The sequence below is a fragment of the Camelus ferus genome, chromosome 33 (genome assembly GCF_009834535.1).
Source record: "Camelus ferus isolate YT-003-E chromosome 33, BCGSAC_Cfer_1.0, whole genome shotgun sequence".
In the NCBI taxonomy this organism is placed as follows: domain Eukaryota; kingdom Metazoa; phylum Chordata; class Mammalia; order Artiodactyla; family Camelidae; genus Camelus; species Camelus ferus.
In genome coordinates, this window is record NC_045728.1 from 8362485 (window position 1) to 8385704 (window position 23220).

The following is a 23220-nucleotide window of genomic DNA, read 5'->3' on the forward strand; positions in this document are numbered from 1 at the left end:
TTCATTTTCCTATCTGTATATACATTAAATATTACCCTACTACTTAATTATTGAGGCTTAAAATATACAATACTATCTAGTAAGGCTAGACTCTCTCATGACTCTTAATTTCCAGGGCTTTCTTTATGATTCTTGCTGGGTTTTTTATGTGAACTTAATAATCAGCTTTTCAAGTTTTATTTTTTTTTAAAAAGGTTGGCATTTTTACTGTGACATTGTGAACTTCTTAGAATTACTTTCAAATTGTCCCGAATACAATACACTGCTTAAGTCCCTGTCTGATTCACCTGGGCGTAGATGCTTGCAACAAAATTGTGTATTAAAAAGCTGGGCTTTCTTGGCTGTGTAATGGTAATTTGACATTTACTTATTTACTGAACAACAGAGGTCATTTATCCTTTCAGTATTTCTAGTTGTAAGACATTTGTCATCTCTTTGAAAGAAATTAGTAGGAGAAAACGGATTTTCAAATACGAAAATCTTCCAGATGGATGCTGCTTAATCTAAAACAGCCTCCAAACCTGCCCCCGTGACGTCTTACCTCCCACCCCCAGATCAGCACAATAATCCTATCAGCCATTGCAAACACCAGTGGTCTGTGAGTACTGACTTACACAGTCTTTACTGTAGGTTTCTGAAAAACCCTTCCTGTTCTTGCTTTGTGGTCCAAGGGCCAGCAGCCTTGGCATCACATGGGAGCTTGTTGAAATGCACACTTTTGAGTCTTATTGCAGACCTAATGGATCGAAATCTGCATTTTTAACATGATCCTGGGGGAGTTCATAATTTAAAGTTAAAAAAAGAAGATGAATGATTCTCAAAGTGTGGGCCTGGAACTGTGTAGAAAATTCAGGTCCATGGGCTCCACCCTACACCTATGGAGTCAGAAAGCCTTGGGTTGGGTCCAGCTGTCTGTTTTGATAAGCCCCCCAGATGATTCTGATGCCTCTCATGTGTGAGAACCACCGTGCTAGATGAGTGATTCTCGGTCTTGGCGAAGCAGTAGGATCAGCTGGGGAGCTTTGAAAGCGCCCCATGTTTACAGTGAACCCCAGATGAATTAGAATTTCAGGGTTGCAGGCCAGGGAACCAATACTCTTTTCATTTTCCAGGTGATTCCAATCTGAAGCCAAGGATGCGAACCACTGCTCTAGTCTGGAACAGTGCTGCTCAAATCTGGCTCCACATGAGAATCACTTGAGGGTCTTTAAGAAAAAAAAGATCCTCAGGGTCAGCCTCTCACCCAGAGGTGGACATTGGTCTGGGTGCAGCTGAGAATCACACTGGTTTTTCCTCAGGTGAACCTAACATCTAGCCAGGCTTTCAAACCACTGCACTAGAAATACCATTTCCTCCACATACACTTCAAATCATACTCAAGAGAATAAAGTTTGGAGGTGACGGAAGATGGACATTTTTCATTTCCCATGTATTTACTGAGCCCTTACGGTATGTTGGGCTAATTACCATGAAGATGAACAGTGAGTACAAAGCATAATTCTCGCCCATCAGGGAACATATAACCTGTACTGACAGAAAGACCTGCACATGCTTCACGTATAGACTATGATTTAAAAGGAACACATCATTCTATCTACTGACTATGATTCAGTAAACAAGTTATACTTATCATTATATCGCTATTAGGGCAAATTAACTTATATCCTTTTTTAAAAGATAGGAGTAAGATGAAAGAAATATATGTTGGAAAATGGTGAAGAAAGAATTTGAATATAATTGGCAATTAGCCCTTAGACATTTGAACCTGGGGAAAATGGTGGACAAAGTCAATGGCCACTTTAAAGAATAAGTCATGAGCTTAAAGACTGGGCAAACTTTAGAAGCTTTAAAGTTTAGCATAATGAGAAGAAAATTATGCTATGGAATCACTGACAATCAACAAACCCTGATGACTGTAAATTAAGTTATAACTATTAAGAAAAATTAGCTATTAGGAAATCAGTTGAAGAGTTTATAATAAATCTTTTTTCACATTTATTATTAGAAATACAATTTTTTTTGGTCTCACGTTTGCCTCGTCTTTTGAGAACACATTTAAAAAGAAAGGAAAAATACTGTCCTTGTCTAGGAGAAACTGTTGGCTATAAACATTTTTTTCCACAGAATTTACTTATATTTTTAAGTGGGCAATCAAGCAAAATTCAGAATTTTACATAAGTTTTATGCAAAGTACATTAACAACTGAAATTGAGTCAAAAGTGTAGAAAATTCTGTTTGAATTCAGCTAAGTATCTGTTTTGATAATCAAGTAAATATACTACACCCATTCCTCTGTTTCATTATTAGTTACAAAGGCAAGGATGTGACAATCTTTTAAGACTGTAAAGGAAGTTTCTCAGTTAAAGAAAAAAAAATTACAAATGTTCATCCACCTCATCCCTCTTGTTCCAATCAGAAAATACAGTTTAGAAGAGGTTAGGCACGCTAAATGATACCAGCTTGAATTTGGAATAGGTCTAAGGCATCCCAATTTAATGTGATAACAACTTCTTCATATTTGAAGCTGATCCCACATTAGTAGGTGATGGATTTCAAGTTGTTTCCCCAGTAAGGGTGGTGGGTGCACTGATCCAGTCTCTCTCTTTTCTACGTCACGAACATAACCACTAGGAGGTGTGCCGATGTGATCTTTATGTGTGCCTGTGAAATAGAACTGGGTTTACTGGCTCTAAGAGGTTTTGAATCCGTCATCTGGGATAGAATTTACTCTCAAAATGATCAGATAAGAGAGGGCATGTATTATTATTATTCCAGTGTTACAGATGGAGAGACTAAAGTTTAATCGTATTACATCATCTGCACAGAATAAAAGACGGTGTAGTGATTATCAGTGAGAGGTGGAAAGGCAATAGAACCACCGGGATAATAATTTTTTAAAAATGTTGTACCCTGCCCCCTTTGCACTAACATCCGCTATGTATACAGAGTCTCAGTTGAGAATCACTTCTGTATGTGAGTTGCTGTTACTGACATCATGTCCTGTCACCTCCAATGTACTGGAGGAATTTCATAAAGCTGAAAACTAGTGCCTTAGTGGGAACCAAGGCAACCAACACAGGGAATCAAACCCTCAGCCCTGTGTTTTATATAACGGAGAATACAGTTTAAAAAAAATCCTATGGTTCCTTGAATGGAAACATTTTGGATATAATCATTGAATTACAGCACTGTAAGCCACTGGTGGCTTTTATTCTGCTCTTAAGAATGTGTAGAATAACTACCCTCACTTTTCAAAGAGGGGCAAGGTGGAGGGTGCTTGCTTTATTCAGCCAGGTGGTTGCAGTGGCACCACCATCCCAGAGGAAGTGACATCCAGCCATTTCAAACAAAGGCAAAATCCGGCCTAGTGCTCAGAAGGGATTTTTAAGTAGCTGCTACATACCTGTTCTGGGTGAGTCTCCCCTCTTTTTTTATTGTGAAGTTGAAGATACGAGTCCGTTTTTGGAGTAGGTAATCCCAAAGTTAGCTTGTTTTTTTCCACAAAATATCGTTTGGATTTCCTTCGCCGAGGGCCGCGGGATGGCAGGAACACCTCATTATGTGAACTTGAACTCTTCAAGTACTGAGAGAGGTTGCTGGACTTCTCCTCCGGGTCACTGCAGCTCGGCTCGGAAAACCACTCACTGTGATGGGTGCCATGCTCATAGTTTGGGCTTAAAAATTCACTCCCAAGTAAGGAGGCTGCGCTCTGTGGGCTCTTCTTCTGTTCGCCGTTTTCCCCCAGGAGTTCCATGCACGCCTCCTTGGAAGGGTAAAGTAGATCCAAGGTCAGATTTTCCGTAGAGCTGTCCAGAGACTCCGGCAGTGCGTCCACGGACAACAGCTGCCCCTCCTCTTTCTTACTCTTCCAGTTCGGGTCATATCGGAGGTCTGAATATTTGTCTTCTGTGGGTTCTTGGCTGTCCAAAGCAGAAAAGAAATGTCAAGTGCGTAATCCAAATATATGTACTCATTCTCTCTAGCTGATCATCTTATTTGAAATCAATCTCAATCTTCCTCCTATGATTTTCCTTTTACTATCTTACAACGTTAAAGACACATCCCAGGCTCAGATTAGACCTACACACAACACAGGAGGGCAAAAAGTCTTAACTATTTAATTTCATTGAAACATGGAAAAAACATGAGGGCAGTTACTTTCCAAATGCCAGGAAACGGCTGAAAAACCAATGTCCGTAATGTTAAACTAGTGCATCACCATGGTTCAAGGATAAGTTGTGTAAGTAATAAGCTGGTGAAGATAAAAAACCGATTTCACACTTAGCTGGTGATATGATATACACATTTAGTCCTTTATCCAGGAAGGGAAATTCAACATCTCGGTCTGCTCCTTTTGTGGGAGGACGGCAAGATTTAGCGACTGAATACCTACAGAGGTTCATCCTCCTTTATCAGTGATTTTACCTGTCATATCATTTAGTCTTTGAAGATTTTTATCGAATGTGTTACAGAAAGATCCCTCGTATTTGGAATCAGGTGCTCACTGAAAGCTCTTACTTCATACTCTCTTGGCCGCCAGGTCTATGCACACAAAACTCGGTAGACAGGTCAGCGTTCGCTTCAAGCTGTAGGACAGCCCCATCTGAATAAAAGGTTAAACGTAGGGTCCTGCCTGAGGGGAGTGAACTGGTCCATAATCAGGGCATATGACCCCAAATAAAGTCCTCCCTTTTCCCCATGACGATCTCAATTTGTAAAGCACCTCCTAGTCAACCAAAAAAGGAAAAAAATGCTGGTAATATGGCATATTTAATGGCCCCTTTGATCTTCAAAAGCTAAATGGGAGAGATTTTCCTTCCTTGAGTACAGAAGACGCAATCCTCTAATCAAAAAGAAAATGTAAATCATCCAGGCTTTTTATGCTATTTGATATTCCCGTTTACAGAGGACATAATTTTATGCTGGGTAAACAAACTAATGGTGCCCCTAATGCTAATTTAGGCTTCTTAATGTGGACTGAGGTTTCTTTGATTTGATGTAAAGCAAAAACTAGAGCAGAAAGCCCGAACTCCCATGTCTTGCTAAATTGCCACTTTGAATTTTTAGTTTACATATTAAGATGGAAAACTTCTTGGAATAGGCTGCTCTTCCTTTTCCAAGAAAAGAGAAATGGTATTCTCCTGCAGCAAAGTGCCCGAGCGGAGATGGTCCACGTTTGTCAGGAAATCAGCATCAAACGGGGCAGTTCGCCACTCCCGAAACTCCACAGGGCTGCCTGCCTGCGGGGCTCGAGGTTTCTCCAGTGTGATGTCCCCTCATCACGTGAACTTACAGGAGTTTTCAGCCCTGCCTTTCACTTGGCTCCAAGGCTCACCGGGCAGGGAGTGTGCAGGGCAGGGAGTGGTCCAGCAGGGCACAATCTGGACGTGGCGACTGGACAGACCTGGGCTCAAGTTCTGGGTCTGTCACTACCTGTGTATCGGCCGGCAAATCATGTCATATCTGAGCCAGTTTCTCTCATCTGTAAGTAGGGATTGATTATATTTGTTCTGTTTAATTTCTCAGGAGTGCATAAAATCAAAATGAGACAATATATCTTAATTAGTGTTCTGTTTTTGTGCTTATTTCACTTTTCACTATGGCAACCTTGTCTCCTCACCTAATTAAGGTCCTGGGACTGAGGGTTCTACCTCCTTCCCTAACCCCTGCCCTGTGCTATGGACAGAAGAGGCCATACGTGTCACCTGAATCTATAATAAGCATCAGATATTTATTTTTTTTAAAAAACCAGCGGTAGTAAATTAGATTCTAAACATGCAGAAAAGCTTCCTGCATTGGACCAAATCAGTGACTGATTTTAGGGCTGATCTTGTGCTGAGTTAAGTATAAGGGTCAGGTGTGGTTGTTGGGACTGGGAAGAAAAGATGACAGTCAATCTTCAAGTAAATAAAGATACAAAGATTTTCTGAAATGAAGAAAGGTTCCGTTTCCCCACATCTATGATATACTGAAAGGAAAAGATGAATTTAACTCTCCTCACTTGTCCATGCATTTGATTCGATAGAACTGAGCTCTCCTCATTCACTTGCTCATTCATTGACTCTACAGATATTTATTGAACACGATTTACAGTTGGAGTGATGAGTGCCCTGAGGAGGAGGATGGGGCCACGGGGACTCAGAAGGGACATCCAGTCCCATCTTGGGAGAAGGGAGAGCTTTATGAAGGAAGTGATGGCTTAGCTGAGACGGGAGGCTAAGAAGGGCAGGCAGTGTAAGCCAGGCTGAGGACACAACGCCTAAAAAGAGACTGAAGGGAGAGAGAACATAGGGTTTTCAAAGAACAGATTCCGTGTGGATAAAATAGAGGGTGGGAGGAGGGAAGGCTGAGGAGGAGAGCTCAGGGTTAAGCAGAGGTGAGACCTGAAAGGGCTTTGTAAACTCTTCAAAGGGTTTGGCTTAACTACCTTAACTCGAGAGTTTGGATTTAATTCAGCAAAAATCATTTAATCAGAGCACAAAGATAGTAAGACACAAATACTTTTGGATGACAAGGTGATGAGTTTTCGGAATGGATTATCTATGAAGCTATATGGTTTTCTCTCATCTATCTAAAGCAGGAGGGTTGGCAACCTTTAAAAGTGACGTGTCACGTGGGGGCCTGCTGTCCTGCTACTTTTCTGGGCTGTGTTGTAGGGTGGCAGCTTTGGGAAGAAGGCACCTGTTATTGCGTGCGCATCTAGGGAATGCTCACAGTGCATCTCCAGTTTTTCTCGTAGAATAACACTATGGGGCAGTGCTGCTATTATCCCCATTTAATAGAGGAGGAAACTGAGGCTTGGAGAGCTTATGTAACTCTTCCAAGGTCACAGAACAGCAAGTGGTGGAGCCAGGACATAGACCCAGTTTGCCCCGGGCCTGGCTCCTGTCCGGTGACTCGCCCTGTATCACACAGCCAGTCCCACGGGACGGAGTGAAGCAAGCGCTTGCTGCAGGGCCTACCTTGTGGGAGTTAGTGAACTGGTCGGTCGGTCAGTCGGGCAGCCAGTCAACAAACGTGTAACACGTGGCTCCCCAGGTCCCAGGTAGAGGAACTAAACAGAAGCAGGCAGATGGATCTGGCCAGCTAGTGAGGCAGACAGGTGGATGGATCTTATGCACAAACGGCCACAATCAAGTAATAAACTAGATGTGGCAAGAAATATACTCTTATTTAAAATAGGACAGGCCTTGTTTAGCAATGAAAATATGTTAAACTCTTATTTCCAGATCCAGTTGCTGGATGATTATCTCAAAGTCCATTCCATCTCTCTTGTCCTCTGCTCCTGTGATGAACTCACGGAAGAGTCAGTAAGCGAGGAATGCCCACTATTTTTAACAAACAGGTTGTCCTGGATGATGGAAGGAGAAGGATTCCCTTACTCATATCTCTGCAGTGGTAACTAAGAAAACTGGCACTCAGGCTGGTCATCCAGCTTAACTAGCATCACCTGATGATGGTGTAACGTCTATAGCCACGGCCACAGGCTCCCCTCAGTCACATGGAATAAGCGGTATGGAGTGTTTTGGTTCTGAGAAATGGTACAGCAAAAAGTTTAAGGACAAGGGTCATGGAATCAGACTGCCCGCACTGAATTCCTGGTGCCACCAGTTACTGTGTGAGTGCGGGCAAGTTACTGTATGTACTTCTCTGTGTCTCAGATTCATCAATAAAATGGGGATAATAATAGTACCTACCTAAAAAAAATAATAGTACCCACCTCATAGTGTTGTTGGAGTATTAAGCAAATTTATATACATATGTATGCTTAGAGCTATGTTCTTGGAGCAGACTAAGGAAGGTTCTAGCAAGGGCCAGCTATATGAAAGCGTGTGCCAACGAGCCCCGTCGCTGGCCTTTGCTTGCTGTTGCATTCTGTTGCCACGACACAGCGCTGGTGTGTACGGGGCTTCCTGCTGGTGGATCTCAAGGGATGCCGCTCTCCCTAGGGCGTAAGTTATTTAGGACGCAAAGCTGTCTTGTGATACACTAAGTGGCACCTTAGTGGCCTCAAAGAATGAACACTGATCTTTCAAAATCCAATTTTTTACCATGACCTAGGCAGCATGGAGAATCTGTTTGAACTCTAATTTAGGAAATGGGATTAAGAAATGTCAGCGTTTCCACATGATGAGATATTTTAAGAACTGCCAAAAAATGATGAGGAAGATGAAACTGGGAGAATTAAATGACTTTAGACCTTCAGAAAGAGCTGTAATTTCTAGCCTCAGCAAATGTCTACTCTTCGATGCCCACAGAACCAACATCACATGCCCTGGAAAAGACTGACGTTTTAAGTGGAATCTAGAAGATACACACAGTTTTGAAACAAATGGGACAGAATGAGTTGCTTTGGCTGAGATAGATTTTTTTTGAACCAATTGTTTGAAGAGATAGTGTAATAGTGTACACATACAAGATTAGAATCCGAAGGTGCGGCTCTAGAAAGAACTTTAATTACACTGTGCCGTGTACACCTGCAATGACTGTCTTAAAGCACCCCCCTGCTCCCCTTTCTAGTTGGAAACCATATGTTGAGACAAATGGGAGGTTATGTTCTGCAAAATCATGAGCATGGAGAGCTGTACTGCTTCAGAGAAACAAATCTAATGGTTGAAATAGAACATGACACTAAAGCGCCCCATTGTACTGAGCTTGGGTGCTGAGCGGCTCAGTTGTGTCGCGCGGTCCAGGTCAACGCACCGAGGATGAAGTGCTCCTTCATCCCTGATCATCTGCACACGAAACACGCACCTCGCTTCCTCCCCATTTGACAGAAAGGTTGCCCCGACTGCGAGTACACGACTCTTTTGTTGCCGTTCAGACAACAGCTGCCAGGTCTCCCCTTCAGATGCCCAGGTTAGGGATGGATGCAGGGCGGAAGGGGAGGGTGGTCTCGGAGGCAATCGCCATTGTATTTGCTGGCCCTAATGGACCATATTTGAATACTGACTGTGACAACTTCAAACAAAATAAAATCAAATCTCCATTTAACAGAGAGCCTCATATTCAGTTTAGTATTCAATCAAAAAAATCACTAAAATTAGAGCATGTTTCCTAGTACAATTAACATCCTTTGCACTCATAATAAAATATTCAATAACTGGCCATTTTGCCTGTTGAGGAGGTGAATAAAAGCATTGCTATTAATCATTTAGCAGTTATTTATTTTCCACTTTATTTTAAGTAGGCAGTTAAATTGAAACTGCACATGTTATTATTGATTTAGGTTTAATTTAATCCTTTTAAACAGAACAATTATTCCCAATTTATATGCCATTAAATCTTTTATGCATACGAACAGCAAATTCAATTTCTGTTTAAGTGTGAAGTTTTTAATGCTTCTTTAAGGAGCCACAAAACTGACAGTTGTTTCCAAGCATTTCTGAATTCTATGCTCATCTTACTCTTTTTATCGACGGCTTTTAAGTAAATAAAATGAAATAAATCCAAAGGATTAAAAAATCACTTTTGCAAGTCTGAAATAAAATGGTTCCATGATTACACAGAAATGCTTTGGAGAGGTTATTTACGACTCAGAAAATTTCACTTAATGCAGGCACTTATTCTGCTAAAAAAAATTAAACATTTTAATGGAAGAAAGGTAGTTTAATGAACTGAAGGCCAAAGACTATCTGCAAAACATCCTTGATTGTTATCTGGTGAATTTTATTTACTGCAATTATATAGTTTAGATAATTCCAACCAAAGTCCCTTCTTTTTTTTTTTTTTTTGGACAACAGATTTATGGCTGCAAAATAACCAGATATTTGCCCCAAGTTCTTACTAGTACCAGTTTTGATTCAAGGACAATCTGTGAATTAAGTGAAAGTAGTCCTAAGAGGGTGTGTTAGTAATTGCGGTGTAAAATTCTAGTAGGATTATTTTATGTGGAACAAAGGCTGCATCTTCACAAGTGAAAGGCTACATCACATAGTACGCATTTAGAAACATAACTCCTCTCATTTGATGAGCGTTTACAGTCACCATGCTCGTGCCCGACGTTTTCCATGGGAGGCTTGGATGTTCTTTTCATTCTCTAGAAACAACGGCTAAAAGGAAGGTACCCGGATTTATAACATTCCCAGGTGCTTACACGTTCTTCAGATAGAGTTACTTGTATTTTTAAATGCCGGATATTAACAATATTGGAATAGCAAGGCAGCTGGGACATCATAGGAAAGCAGTGGAAGGGTCTTGACACCTGGGTCCTGGTCCAGATTTTGCCGCTGACCAGTTGTGTGAACTTGGGTGAGTTTCTCATCCCCTCTCAGCCTCAGGTTTCTCCTTCGTGCAATAAGGAACAGGCTGACCTCTAAGAACCCTAACGGAATCCATTTTTTTAAAAAATTGAATTGGGCCTATCATGCGAAAATCAGCAATGTATCTAAGTGCTCGGAAAAGCATTTATTTTAAATTCAGTCCATTAAAAAATTACAGGGACCGAAGATTTCTGTGCTTCTTAATTTGCCAGGGAGTAGGAACAAACGGTTACAGTGAAGGTCGTGAATGAAACTATCCCTTTAGTCACTTGGCTCCACTCTCCCTAATCCTCTCTATAAACTCACAGGGTTGCAGGCAATACAAATTTAAATTACACTTTCTGAGGTTTCAAACGCGCTCTCTGTTTACTTATTTTAACAGTCATGCATCCCCCATTTGGAAATGAGCTGGAAAGGAACTGGTGGTCATTTCTGAGGGCAATAAAATCCCGGGAGTCACGGGGGCTTTAGCATTTCTGGCGGGGACTCTGCCTGTAATAGACACGATTCATGCCCACGCACACGCCTTACTTCCTCCTCCGACTGCTCGTCTGTTTCGATGGCACCGTGCCTGCTCGGAGGAGCCCTCCAGGGTTTGACTGCAGCGTAGTTTCTGAGCCAGTGCACGTAAAACAGAAATGACTCAGACCTTCGACAACAAGCCACTTCTCTGATATAACTCTACCCACGTGATCAGAAATAAATAACCACGATGCTGGTAGCTGTGCCACAGTACTGTGTGAAACCGCTCGGATCGGGTATACAGTATGATGTATTTGAACAAGGTTGGCCAGCCTGTGGCCTTAAAGTGAAAATCTGCCTAATCAAAGCAGGAGAAACCAACATGGTTGAATGTTGCTAGAGACCAAGAGGAATGAAGGTTGACTCCTGGAGGCTCTCCGAATGTTCTTAATAATCCTAGAATACTAGACCTAGCCTCAGGTGTCATCTTTCCCCTTCCATCCGGTGCAAAAAGAATTTTTTTTTCTACAACACTTGAAGAGAGGAAGCAGTCTCTCCTCAGCTTAAATATACCTGATGTGTTCTACATAACAGTCTGGGAAATTTGAGGGGGAAATTAGAAGACCGAGTTTTGGGTTTTACTAAGTCTCTTTACCCACTTTCCATTTTGCTGATCTGATACTGCTATTTCAGTTCTAGAAATCACCATTCAATACTTCACTCAACTCTTGTATTACTAATCAGAAACATGCAAGGGGAGGGTATAGCTCAAGTGGTAGAGCACATGCTTAGCATGCCTGAGGTCCTGGGTTCAATTCCCAGTACCTCCTCTAAAATCAGTCAATCAATCAACCAATCAATCAATCTAATTACCTCCCTCCTCCGCCAAAATAAAATAAAATAAAAAACTAATCAGAAACATGCAGTCATCCTTTGGTATCCCTGAGGGACCGGTTCCAGGACATGCCGGGGTACAACATTCCAGGGATGCTCAAGTCCCATAGCCGGCCCTCTGTATCCATGGTTCCACATCTGATAATTCAACCCATCACGGATTTTGTACTGCTGTCGTACTACTTACTGAAAAAAATCCTCGTATAAGTGGACTCATTCAGTTCAAATTCGTTTGTCCAAGGCTCAACTATATATGAAAGTATTTGAGGGGGAAAATTACATACCAGTACAATACAGTAAAAATGCAGATTATTATTACTGAGTCCCTTTCTTAAGTTCAGACAATTCTGAATTTTCAGTTTAACTAAGAATTTCTTCCTGGGCTTATCTCCCACCCAGTAATTTCTGGCACAAGGTGGTTTATTAGACAGAATGAGGGATCTTTTGTGAAGGCTGTGGTTCCCTGGTGGTGAGAGAGGAGGACGTTGACTGATCTCGAGAAACGAAAACATTTCATTTCCCCAGAGAGGTGCTGAGAGATACAGGCTACTAATGACCCTGCTGCCCAAAGTAAAATACAATTAACTGTTTGTTCTGAGGGCACAGGACCCTTTAGAAACTTGTATCGCTTTACTAAAATGTATAATTTTACATGCATATTTACTCTGACCTCAGTTTAGTCCATATTGAAATTATTTAGCTTTAATTTTTGCTGGAGGGCAGAACTGAATCCTTTATCAGAGCAGCCCTCCATCACCTATCTAGATACTTGTAATTAGAGGCTCAGGCTTTGGAGTTAGGAGACAGTGCATTCAGTTCAGTTTCTGGCTCCGCCAGCCACTTAGCTATGTACACCTACACAACTTTCAGAACCTCGGTTCCTTATCTGCAAAATGGGGATAATGCCCTTCTAAGAGGCTCTTGTAAGAATAAATGAGAAAGTATATATGATAGTATATATCAAGCAAATAGTCCTGCAAATGGTAGCTAATTATATTGAAGTATTTCTGTAAATAAGACCTTATTAAGCACATATACTAGTTACTCTACTGCGGCTCTCTGATTTTTTTTTTTTTTTTTTAACATATAAGGTTTCTGAAGGCCTCCGCACTGAAGAGGTTATTCCTAATGCTCTAGCAATTGCATTGATCTCTTTCTTCCCGAGCGCCGAGTGTCATAAGGCTAGTTCTGGAGTGGGGTTTAAGGATTATCACGTGAAGATCCTCTCTCCACTCTTGATTCATTCACTGCGGTCAATGCTCCTCCAATTTCCATTAAGTAAAAGGTTTTCTTTAATCCATATGCATTGAACTGTGGCTTGACTTTGGTGAGGTACAAGGGAGTAATTGCTTTGAGACCGTTCTAGTAACATCAAAACACAAGAGTAGGGCTCAAGTGATTTGTCAGGCAGCTTTTAAAATTGTTGCTTATAAAAGCAAGAAGAAAGAGATTTTCCTTGGTTTTAAAGGCAAGGCTTTGACTAATTATTTTGAACTACAGTTCCCAGAATGCCATCTGTGACATACATGAACGCCTACTTGAAGTTCATCCTGAGAGCCTGAGACGAATTTGTCTATTTCATGGCTCATGAACTACTCAGATCCAAGCAATAATACACCTAGGAAAGGTTTCCTGGACTAAAGTGAGGCAGAGAAAGGGGCCACTAACTAAACACTCACCTGAACGGTATTTTTGAGGCATTATTTGGCTAAATGCTTCAGTTTCGCTTTCCTTTGCAGTGGAGAGACTGGTCCTCCAACTGTTCAATGTATGAAGCACTGCACAGCCGAACAGTAACGAGGGCTACACCCCGCTCCATCTCTGGGGATTACAGTCTATCCTTAAGGATGTCCAAGGCAAAATCAGTCTAAGGAAAATAGCATTATTTAAGGATCTCTGAATCAGAGGACCAAGACCCTGACCATACTTTTGATTTTGTAAGACTCTTTATTTCGACCTATGTTGAGTGGTATTTGCATTGTCCTCGGGTAAAGAGCAAGGGTAAAGCCAGGTCTCTGGGTATCGACTCAAAGTGGAAAAACTCAACATTGGGGAAATGAAGTCTCTTAATGGATCCTTGCCTGGGTTTCTTCGTCGGTAAAATACAGACAAGAATACCTATGCACCGCAAAAGGTGTTTCTGTAAATAAAACAACCATTTATTACCTAGGAGACTATGACTATGAGCTGCAATAAAAAAATGATTTAAAGTGTAGTCAGACTGACTGAGTTTTCTGTTCCACCACTCAGCTGGTAGAATAAATGGTTATAACTGGTTTCCTTAAGCCTCACTTGCAATCTTTAAGATGGGATCATTATAGCGTCTGCCTCTTGGGGCTGCCATAGGGATGAAATGAGATGATACATGGATATCATCTCAAAGTGTCTGGCACAGGGATGGGCTCATGACAGGCATTCTGTACCTGCTATTGCTGGTAGACCCTTAATCTTTACCTTCTCCTGTTCCTTCAAAGCCCAGTTCTACACTGTCACCAAGCCCTGTTAATTCTCCATATCTATCTATCTATCTATCTATCTATCTATCTATCTATCTATCTATCTATCTATCTATCTATTTATCTATCTATCTCTCCACTAATGATAAGTTACCTATGAAGGAGATGAATAAATTATTGCTATGAAAGATATACACTCATATAAGAGTTGGTTATCTCTGGGAAGGAAGGTAGGGGAACGGATTTTAGAAGGGGAACAAGGAAACGATCTGTAACATATTATGTTTTTAAAAAAGTATCTTACACAAATATGGCACTAGGGGTTAGATGGTATTTTTCTCTCTACTTTAATGTAGGCTAGAATTTTTTTCTTAATTAAAAAACCTGACCTCAGTAACAAAGCACTGTGATGTTAGACAGCTGACTTCATCTCTGCCAGCTTCATTTTCCTGATCTGTAAAATGGGAACAGTGGCACTTTTGTAATTGCAGGGCTACAAGGAAGAACGCAGTGGGATTACAGGTGGCCTTTAAAGAGATGTCATGGTTGTAATTATTACCATATGGTAGTCTCTTTGTCCATTGTGTTTTTACCCTCTAATTTAAAATGCACCGGTTTGCAGAATAATCGTCCTTGAACACTGCTTCAGCTCGCTGCCCTCCCCGAGAGCCTGCATTTTCTCCCCTGGAGTGTACCCAGCCCAGCCCAGTCGGGGCGGGGCTGGTTGGCGAAAGCCTCCTCAGCCCCTCTCCCGGCCCCAGCCCTACGGCTGCGCCTCAGTTAGAGCAGTTATCACTTGTGCTGTCCTGTGAGAGCCCCTGAGAAGCAAAGGAGCTGGATTCAACTTGATATTTCCAGTGAAAGGGGGAAAGAAGAAAGGAAGGGAAAGACTCGGGGCTGGGCTCTCGTGCTGGCTCCCACACGAGCCCTCGCTGGGACAGTCTCCTTGGGACGAGTCATCTGAGCTCTGTGTTCAGTGTCCGACCTGTGGGGCGGGCTGGCTGCGCTCACGACGGCCCCTATCAGCAGGCCCTCCTCGGTCTACTCTGCCTACACTCAGCGAATCCCCTGCCGTCAAGCTGGGCTCCTAAACGCACCACACACACTCACTCAAATTCTATGCTTATTTTTCCCCAAATCTTACCTAGTCTCCGAAACCCTGCCTGCCCAAGTTCTAGGCCTATCTTAACCTTCCTCAATTTATTTTAACTCTAAATAAAAAAAACCTAACACATATATAACTTATGGAGAACCGCTGTTCTAAGCACTTCATACACACACACAAGCTAAAGCCTCACGATAGCCCTGTGAGGTAACTATTATTGTTACCCCATTTTACTGATGAAGGACTGAGGCACAGAGTGTCTGAATGGGCGTGGCCAAGGTCACATAGCCAGTAAGTGGCAGAATTTGAAGCCACTGCTTCAGACTCCATGAACTTCACCACCACCCTAAGACCCCTTTCTAATCAATAGCTTTTAACTTCTACACTCTATCATTTATATTTTCATGAAAACTGAGTAACACTGCACTCGTTTACATCCTCTTAGATGTCCCGGTAGCTAACAGCATAAAGCTAACACCCCATAAACATGATCATTAGAAATGAAATCTTCATGTGATTATACAGACCCGGGAAGGCAGACCTCTACTAGCTCAGGTGGACTCTACCCCCAGAAGGTGCTCTCCTGACAGTCAGAGCGACCCCGTGAGAGAGGCAGTGCGGATCATTTGATAGGTGGGGAAAAGTGAGATGCAAAAGACTAGGGTGACTTACTCCAAATTATACCCCAAAGCAGCAGTGCCCGGATCAACTCAACACCACCTGACTCCAAGTCCTGGCACTTTTCTTTACCAGGCTGTGTGGGATTTCTCCCAGGTGAGGTCAGAGCAGTGAGACACTTGGAATATGGACAGGAAGTAAGGAGTGTAAGAAATACAAATGCCCTTATAAATACCTGTTCTCGTCTTATGCGTGTTTTCCAATAAAAAAGAAATGAATGTGACACAAGTCCTGGCTCTAAGCTGTCCTTAGCTGCTTGGAGACCTGTCTCACACATGTTACAAGGTGCTTGTGACAAGGGCCTGACCTTCAGCTGCATATAAATCAATGAAGTTAGAAAACACCCTCACACCATACACAAAAATAAACTCCAAATGGCTTAAAGACTTACACAGAAGACAAGACACCATAAAACTAGAAGAAAACATAGGAAAACACTTTCTGACATAAATCATAGTGATGTTTTCTTAGGTCAGTCTCTGAAAGCAATAGAAATAAAACCAGCAAAAATAAACAAATGGGACCTAATCAAACTTACAAGCTTTTGCATGGCAAAGGAAACCATAAACAAAATGAAAAGACAGCCTATGGAATGGGAGAAAATATTTGCAAATGATGCAACTGACAAGGGCTTAATTTCCAAAACATACAAACAGCTCATACAACCTAATAATGAAAAAAACCAAACAACCCAGCCAAAAACTGGGCAGAAGATATAAATAGACCTTTCTGCAAAGAAGACATACAAAAGGCTAATAGGCATGTGAAAAGATGCTCAACATTAGAGAAGTGCAAGTCAAAACTACAATGAGGTATCACCTCACACCAGTCAGAATGGCCATGATTATAAAGTCTACAAATAACAGATGCTGGAAAGGGTGTGGAGAGAAGGAAGTCCCCCTACACTGTTAGTGGGAATGTAAATTGGTACGGCCACTATGGAAAACTGTATGGAAGTTCCTTAAGATATTAAAAATAGAGCAACCAAATGATCCAGCAATCCCATTCCTGGGCACATATCCATAAAAGAGGAAAGCTCTAATTTGAAAGATACATGTGCCCAGTGTTCACAACAGCACTATTTACAATAGCCAAGACATGGAAGCAACCTAAATGTCCAGCTACAGATGACTGGATAAAGAAGTTGTGGTATATATATGTACAATGGAATACTACTCAGCCATAAAAAGAATGATGCCATTTGCAGCAACATGGATGGACCTAGAGATATCATACTGAGTGAAGTAAGTCAGAGAAAGACAAATATCATATGGTACCACTTATATGTGGAATCTAACATATGATACAAATCAACTGATTTACAAAACACAAACAGACTCACAGACATAAAAAACAAAATAGTTACCAACGGGGAAACGGGGTAGAGGAGGGAAAAATGAGGAGTTTGGGTTTAGCAGATACACACTACTATATATAAAACAGTTCCTACTGTATAGGGAATTATATTCAATATCCTGTAGTAAACTATAATAGAAAAGAAAATGAAATAGAATTTATATACAACTAAATCAATTTGTTGTACACCAGAAACTAACACAACACTGTGAATCAACTATACTTAAACAAAAAATTAAAAAAAAAAAAGAAAAAAAGCAAACCAAGAGCCTGTCCTTACTTTCACTTCCGACAGTGCCCGTAATTATACGACGATGCATTTCAGAACCCACTGTTTCCTTACACGAGCCAGTTCCTTACCTGTCACTTGCACCCGTGTCCTGGGCGTGGAGGTTTTCCTTGCCGGCCACCTGAGCTGCTCTTCTGCTTGCTTCCTCTTCTGTCTCACTCAAGCTCTCCTCCTCTAAGCTGTCAGGCTCCATATGGTCGTCCTGGATCTGGTCTTCAAGTTCAGACTGGGGCTTCATCTCCCGAGTGAGGCTTTCTGCGTCAGATTCCAAGGAGTCTTTTGAAATCAAATGTAAGTCTTCTTTCTTAAAAGGTGCCTCTGTGGACTGGGCCTTTAAGTTGGTGTGATGAACAGGAGATTGAATAGAGAGCTTGGGAATTAATTTTCTGTGACTCATGTTGGAAAAATATAAAAATTGACAGGGATACTCTTGTGGATGGCAGCAGCTGGTTGAATATTTAAAGTTGTGGTTCACAAAAGCGTTTGCCTAAAAAAATTACATTTATGTTACTCTGTGACTACCGAAATCTATTCAATTCCAATGTTAATCACAAATTTAAAGGCGTAAGAGAACCTCGTTATATTATCTGCCGGCTTTTGTACACACCCTTTTGTGTGCATGAGAAAGGTCTGCTGGGAAAACTATTGTGTTTTTCCCTCTACAGAAGCACATCTGATGTGGAGCTCATAAACAGTCTGAGTAATCGAATGCAGCTTTATTGAGAAAATCAAATGGCTGAATTCTTTTTTTCTAGCTTCCAAGGGCTTGTTACGGGTAAGCCTGGACAAAGCCAAATGGTTAATTATGGACAAGACTTCAGTGGCCTTATATCAAATACCCAGGGCCCTGATATACATATGCCATGTTCAGTAGTATTTATGGACAAAGTAAAACAGCTTCAGGGTCTACCTTTTGGAAAGTAAAGGGTTGGGGCGGAGAGGAAGAGGATGCTTTCCACAGTTAGAAATGTAAAGTCGGAAGCTGTTTCGTTCATAAACCCGCATTGGCTGACTTTTTGATACCCAGCTTGCTGCTAGGTGGGAAGATGTAATTTAGGTGAACATTACATGGAGATCAACCTCAGCTCAGTATAAAAACAAGTCCTTTAGTAACAATTAAAACTGTTCAACAAAATATTGGGTGGCCTTGTGAATTGTGCCATTGAGTGATTCGTAGCAGAGGCTGGGTGTCCACCGACCTGAAAGGATGCTGTTCTGGGGAATGTTGGGCGGATGAGAGATTGGCCTGGATGACAGCTCAGGTCCCTTCTAACTGGCTTAAGAGTGTGACTCCAAGTGAGCCCTCTCTGTCTCAAAGACCCACGAGATGGTTTATAGAAAGGGTGCTTTGAGTTCAGATAGGATTGAAAGGAAATGATGTTTTTGGGTTGTGTTTCCTTTCATCTCTACCTAGCATTTCTATTCACTCTGTCTTCTATCTCACCGCCTTTATGTCATTTTTTTTTTCCTGTGGGTCAGATAACAGAAACCACCTTTCTCATCAGAGATTACCGTAAAATTTGTTTTAGTGGCTTGCTCTTGCTCTTTGGCAAATCCTAACTAATTAAATAACACGAACTTATTCCTATTCCTTACAATGTTGACCTTGTTGCTAACGTTTCCAAGGAACATCATCAACTCCTTGGAGGAAAGCTTAACAAACAAAACAGACCAAAGGTAGCATTCATATTTAAATACGTATGATAGTTAAATACCTAGTGATTTTCTTTTTAATTCAGAGTCCACCCTGTTGGTAGACTAACCTATTGTTGTCAAACTGTACAGACTGGTTTGCTGTATTAATTATCTTATTTTAAAAACACATATTTCATTCTACCGTATTAATTCTAATTTTGGTAAGTGGATTAACTGTTGCTTTTAGGATATTTTTAGAAAGTGGCAAATCTATCATGTACTAACATATTTTGACTGAAACAGCTAGTAATAAATACCAGTTTTACTTTGAGAGTTCAAGTCCCTGTACTTGGGACCTCAAAGAAACTCTTAAAATAATCACTATATTTCAGTTTGGTATGACTCCTTCAAGAAATTTGGTCCCTTCAATTTCTCTTCTTTCTTTAAATGACGTGGACTCGGGTTTCTTGGAGATAATCAGTTAAAAATGAAGAAAACTTTTGTTAATGAAATTTGGGAGACTATGGAGAACAAAGCCAGCTACCATCAAGGCTGGTCTTCTGTGGAGGCGGGAAGTTACAAAATCATGGGATTAGAGAAGAAAAGCTGACAGCTCAAATAAATTAGAAAGTGGGAGTTTTAAATGTAACGAATGTGGCTTCCTAATGGCACAAAGTTTTTCACTGAAATTTCTGACGAAGAGGGGCTGACACCTCTCCAAAGTAAACAAGACAGGGATATAGCCGGTGACACTAAGAATCAGCTAATTCCCTAGGGGTCCCTTCAAGACCTTGGGTCTAGCCAACTAGCCATGGAGAAACAAATTTCCTTCTTTAGGTGAGAACGAGTCCAGCTTTAGGGGCTCAACGACCAAGATAGAGGTAGAGAAAAAGTTGCGCTATTTTGAAACAGGCCCCAAGCTGCCCAAAGGGGCGTTGGGTTTACTTTCTCCCGCTGCTTTTCCTCGGTGGAACTGGGCACCCAGGGGCGTTTTAAGGCCAAGGAAGTGACGGGTCCGGTGGGTCTGGTGCCCCGGAAAGGTCTAATCACGCAGGCTAGGGCTGCTCTGGGAGTCTGGGCACCAAGGCCTTTCCAGATCCCGGCCACTGGTCCCTGGGCCCTCGTCCCTGCCTCGGCCACAGTCCACCCTTCCTGCCTGGTCCCAAATGCTCTTCAGCGCCGGCTCTTTTGAGTTCTCCCGGTCCTGATCCAGTTTCCTCGGGAGGTTCCTGGTGTCCCCACCCCCAGTCCTACCCCTCCCGTTTCCCTCCCCCCAGGGCGCACCGCCCACCCCGTTCAGGAGGCAACCGCCTGTCACCTGCCCAGCGCTCCTGGCTGCTGCGACCCCGGCGGCCCTGCATCCTCCGCGCCACCAGCCAGGCTGCCAGGCCGCCGCCAGGTCCCCGCCCTGCGTCGCCCAGCGCTGCCCTGGAGACGGGGGCCAACAGAGCCCGCCCCCGCCCCACTCTCCCCGCAAGGCTGTGGGCGGGGCCGCGCGGGGCGGGGCCGCGCGGGGCAGGGCCCCTGCCTCCTAGTGACGGTGCCCGGCCGGGTCCTGGTGGAGAAGAGGGGAAGGGGTGTGTTGATGACGTCAAGGGCAGAGCTTCTGGGACTCCAGGAGCTCTCGATGAGGCTCGTATCAGGTCACTCTGGCTTTCCAAAGTTGAAAAGCAAGGAAAGGGCACTGAGTGGGAGAGAGATTTGCAACAAATACTGCTAGGATACGTGAAGTGCTTCTCCAAATTAAGATGGCAAAGAGTCCAGTTAAAGAATGGGCAAATGACTTGAATAGGAATTTCACAGAAGACATCCAATGGCAAATAGCTATCTGTTGTTGATTGAAAAGGTGCTTAGTTCGTTAATAATCAGAAGAAGATAAGACTACCGTCGATATCGCTCCATACTCACCAGATGCGCATGAATTAAAATATCTGACACGCCCTGGGTTGGGGAGGATGTAGGGCAAAAAGACCTCATATACTGCACATGGGAGTGGAAGGTGGTGCAGCTACTTGGGAAAATGGTTTGACACTAGCTAGAATGTGTACACTCCGATTTAGCAATATCCCTTTTAGGTGTTTACCCCGCAAAGTGTGTGCTTACGTGCACCCAAACTGGCAAGAACTGAACTCTCCATCAATAGAATAGTTAATTAAGTTGTGGTGCCCATGTACTACCACTTTATACAATAGTGAAAAAGAATGAAACATAGCTACACACAGTGACACAGACCACCTTAAAAATAGAAGAAAAAAAAAACCCCAAAACAATATTATATGATTTTTTATATAAATATATTTAAAAGGCAAAATGAGACTGTTATGTTTATGGATGTATACTTAGCAGTGAAAACTATGAAATAAAGATCAAAGTACTTCTTGTAAAGTTAGAATTGAGGTCATTCTGGGAGGCAGGGTCGGGGTTTGGGGATGGCAAAGCTTGGAGATTGTGTTTCCTGACTTAATGCTGGTTACGTAGATATTCATTAAGCTATACGTTTATGAATGTTTCACTATTAGAAAACCTTCAAAGAAGAGTAAGAAAGGAAGGGTTGGGAATTATATTCATATTAACATAGCATTAAAACTACAAGTAGATTTGAATATCTTCAAAGAGGCAAGGATTCTTTCAATACCAGTTGCCTCGTTAATGATAGGAAACAGGGGATTGGAAAATATCTTTAGTACTCAATTTTACTATTTTTTATTCTGATTTTTTTTATGAGTTAGATTTTTTGAAAGAAACCTTTGACAGCAGGGACCTTGTCTTATGAGTGTACGGTAGGACCTCAATGTTACTTACAAAACCAGCATGACTAAGCACAAGAAACAGCAGAGGCTTAGCACTAAAGGGACACATCTAATAGGGGGTCAGATTTGTTCTCCCCTATTGCAAGTGGTGCTGAGGTTGACAAACCCTATGCTAGACTAAGGGTCCTTGGTCTGTAGCCCAAGGTACCCAAGTGCATGCTTCTATCTTTACACGTACACGTGCGTGGCATTGCCTTATAATCTGTTAATGGTTCTGTCACCTCCTCATTATACCATAAGCTCCAAGAGAGAGCAAGGACTGGCAGTGTGCATGGCACCTAAAAGATGCTCAATATATGTTGAGGAAAAGCCACAATGCCTTACACTTTAGCTCTTGAATGGAGGGCAGGTAAGTATAGCCAATCAGGCCCTTTTCTAGAGATATCCTCTTTTATGGCATATAACTAGGTTGATTAAGCAATTTATTATTAAAGCCCAGAATACATTCGAGAATAAAAAAATGCTGTTAATAAATACAAGACGATAGGTATAACCTGTAATTGTCCTGGGAAAGTGTGGTCATTCTCTCTCTAACTCTAACAAGTTTAAACGTGTGGTTAACATATATGTTAAATTAGGAATGGGGAGGGAAGGGCACTCTGAGGACAGAGGGGAGGGATAGTACCAGCAAGTGAAAGAATAGAAATAACATGTTTAAAAAAGATGTTCAAGAAACCCCAAAGCAACCTGGGGTCATTTGGTGCAGGCAACAAGCAACCTTATAGCTAAAAACCCTGTGTAAGAATTGCTTCTATATAAAATATATATGTTTATTTTGATTTAATTTTTAAATGGTTATGTAAATCATTTACATAGTTCCCAAGTCAAAACTATAAAGCCAGGTACATTTAGCGAGGTCTAACTTCTAACCACATCCCTTCTCAATTCCCTCGCAGCTCGTATAGGTGATGATTTTTATTAGTTTTAGCTGAGCCTTCCTTTTAAAAAATATAATCCTATATATATACATGTATATATACACATATGTAACCCACCTCATTTCTCAGATTAAAGGAGTCTATATGCTATCTTCTGCACCTTGTTTTTTTTTTTTTTTTTCACTCAATAATACATCCTGGAGATCACTTTACAAAATATACAATGATGTTCCTCATCATTCATTTTCATGGTTGTATAATACTCCACTGTGGACCCAACCGGTCCCTTACTGATAGATACCTGGGTTGTTACAGGTGATGCTGCAATGAGCTGTGGCATTGTGATGTAACAAGAAATATGTGTATTTATGTCTTCCTTCTGGTTCCTAGTACAC

The 23220-nt window shown here is 41.8% G+C and overlaps 2 protein-coding genes across 4 annotated transcripts in view; one reads left to right on the forward strand and one right to left on the reverse strand.

The window, feature by feature from the left end:
* JHY (junctional cadherin complex regulator) overlaps positions 1-20530 on the reverse strand; it is a 50810-nt gene extending 30280 nt beyond the window's left edge. For 2 of the 3 annotated variants that reach the window (XM_032472684.1, XM_006180278.3), the window contains exons 1-2: positions 17574-18941; positions 3404-3920 (exon numbers count right to left, since the gene is read on the reverse strand). In XM_032472684.1, the coding sequence (XP_032328575.1) occupies positions 3404-3920; positions 17574-17899 (843 nt within the window). In that variant the 5' untranslated portion in view covers positions 17900-18941. Of the gene's footprint in view, positions 1-3403; positions 3921-17573; positions 18942-20455 lie in introns of those variants that run through there. The other variant, XM_032472683.1, reaches the window with a different exon arrangement.
* The window catches only part of BSX (brain specific homeobox), a 149331-nt gene that overhangs the window by 46827 nt on the left and 79284 nt on the right, over positions 1-23220 (forward strand). The window lies entirely within an intron of this gene.